At 54.7% G+C, this 1,395-nt stretch overlaps 1 protein-coding gene across 1 annotated transcript in view; it reads left to right on the forward strand.

Moving 5' to 3' along the window:
• The first annotated feature begins 643 nt into the window (after positions 1–643).
• PCBP2 (poly(rC) binding protein 2) overlaps positions 644–1,395 on the forward strand; it is a 23,759-nt gene continuing 23,007 nt past the window's right edge. Inside the window, exons 1-2 of the mRNA XM_014959291.1 lie at positions 644–840; positions 1,329–1,375. Of these exons, the coding sequence (XP_014814777.1) occupies positions 772–840; positions 1,329–1,375 (116 nt within the window). The 5' untranslated portion in view covers positions 644–771. The remainder of the gene's footprint in view (positions 841–1,328; positions 1,376–1,395) is intronic.

A 1,395-nucleotide genomic window follows, 5' to 3' on the forward strand; every position in this document is an offset into this window, starting at 1 on the left:
ATGGAGTTTATTTAATTTCTTTGGAAAGTTAAACGGCTGACTGAGCGAGCCGGTGGCCGGTTGGGGTGTTTTGCAACCGCCATCGGACTCGGGGGCCGCAGGTTGTTTGAAACCTGATCGCCTTGCTCATGTGGCCTTATCTGGGTTTGAGTAAATCAGCTTGGAAACCCAAGTCCCAAAGGCCTCCCCGCGCAAACTCGGGGGCACAGATAACTCATTATTAATATTTTTTGGTTTTTTTTTTATTTTCCCCACAGCCCGCCTTCCCCCTGCAAGTGGGTTAAACCGAAGGGGAAGGGGGTGGCTCTGTCTGACGCATGTGTGTCTACACGCGGCGGTGGAGGAGAGCTTTTAATTTAGGTGAAAGTGTGGGGATCACAAGTAGAGGCAAGTTCCCTGCAGCTGGAGGTGAAGCCTCTGGAAGGAAGGAGCTGGGATGAGTCCTCACGGCTCTGGCTGTTCCTCGAGGTGGGATTTTTGCCTCTTCAGCCTTGGGAAAACTCGTGGCGAGGAGGATGAGCCTGTCGGAGAGAGCTGAAATGCCAGGGATCAGTCTCCTGATGGCTCCTTGGGGTGGAGAGTGGCCCTAAAAGTGCCAGGGGGAGGAAAAAAACCAAACCCTTAGAGATGTTGAATCCCCTCGGGCCGGGAGGGGGTTGGCACAGCCCCTCAAAAGCAACACTCCTCTCTCTCTCGTTCTCAGCTCCGCTCACCCAGCGACCAAAGATCTGTCCCCCTGACAAAGCCTGACTCAACCCCACGCAGCTCAAGATGGACACCGGTGTCATTGAAGGTGGTTTAAATGTCACGCTCACCATCCGACTACTTATGCACGGAAAGGTACGTGGGCTTGGGGAGGTGGGGGGAAGACAGGGGGACGTGCCAAAACCCCCCTTGCCCCAAACAGGGTGGTTTTTATAGCAGCTGAGGGCTGGAGTGGGGTGTTCCACGGCATTAAGTGGATGTTGGTGGGACCTCAGACCTCTCGGAGCCGCTTGGTTACTGTGGCCATTAAGAGAGCGGGGTTAGGAATGTGCTCCCTGGCACCGGGCCGGGGCTCCGGGATATCTCATGACGAGGGGAGGCAAAGCTTTTAAAAATGCAGCACATCAATAAAAAGAACAGCTTGGGAAGAGTTGGGGGGGTTGGGAGGAGAGGGAACACACCAAAAAGTGACCTGATGGAGAGCTCAGCTTGGGAGCAAGGTGTCCTGGGGCTGGGGGGGGATGATGTGGGGTCCCGAGGAGCTTGTTTTGGCTGGTTTTTAAGCTTGAGACTCCTAGAGTTTTTGAAACGCTGACTAATTGTCGCTTTTGTTTCCATCCCAGGAGGTGGGAAGCATCATTGGGAAGGTAAGTGAGGCCCAAACCCCCCTCCTCCTGCTTCCTCCCCCCC

The sequence above is a fragment of the Calidris pugnax genome, unplaced genomic scaffold (assembly GCF_001431845.1).
Source record: "Calidris pugnax isolate Ruff unplaced genomic scaffold, ASM143184v1 scaffold324, whole genome shotgun sequence".
In the NCBI taxonomy this organism is placed as follows: domain Eukaryota; kingdom Metazoa; phylum Chordata; class Aves; order Charadriiformes; family Scolopacidae; genus Calidris; species Calidris pugnax.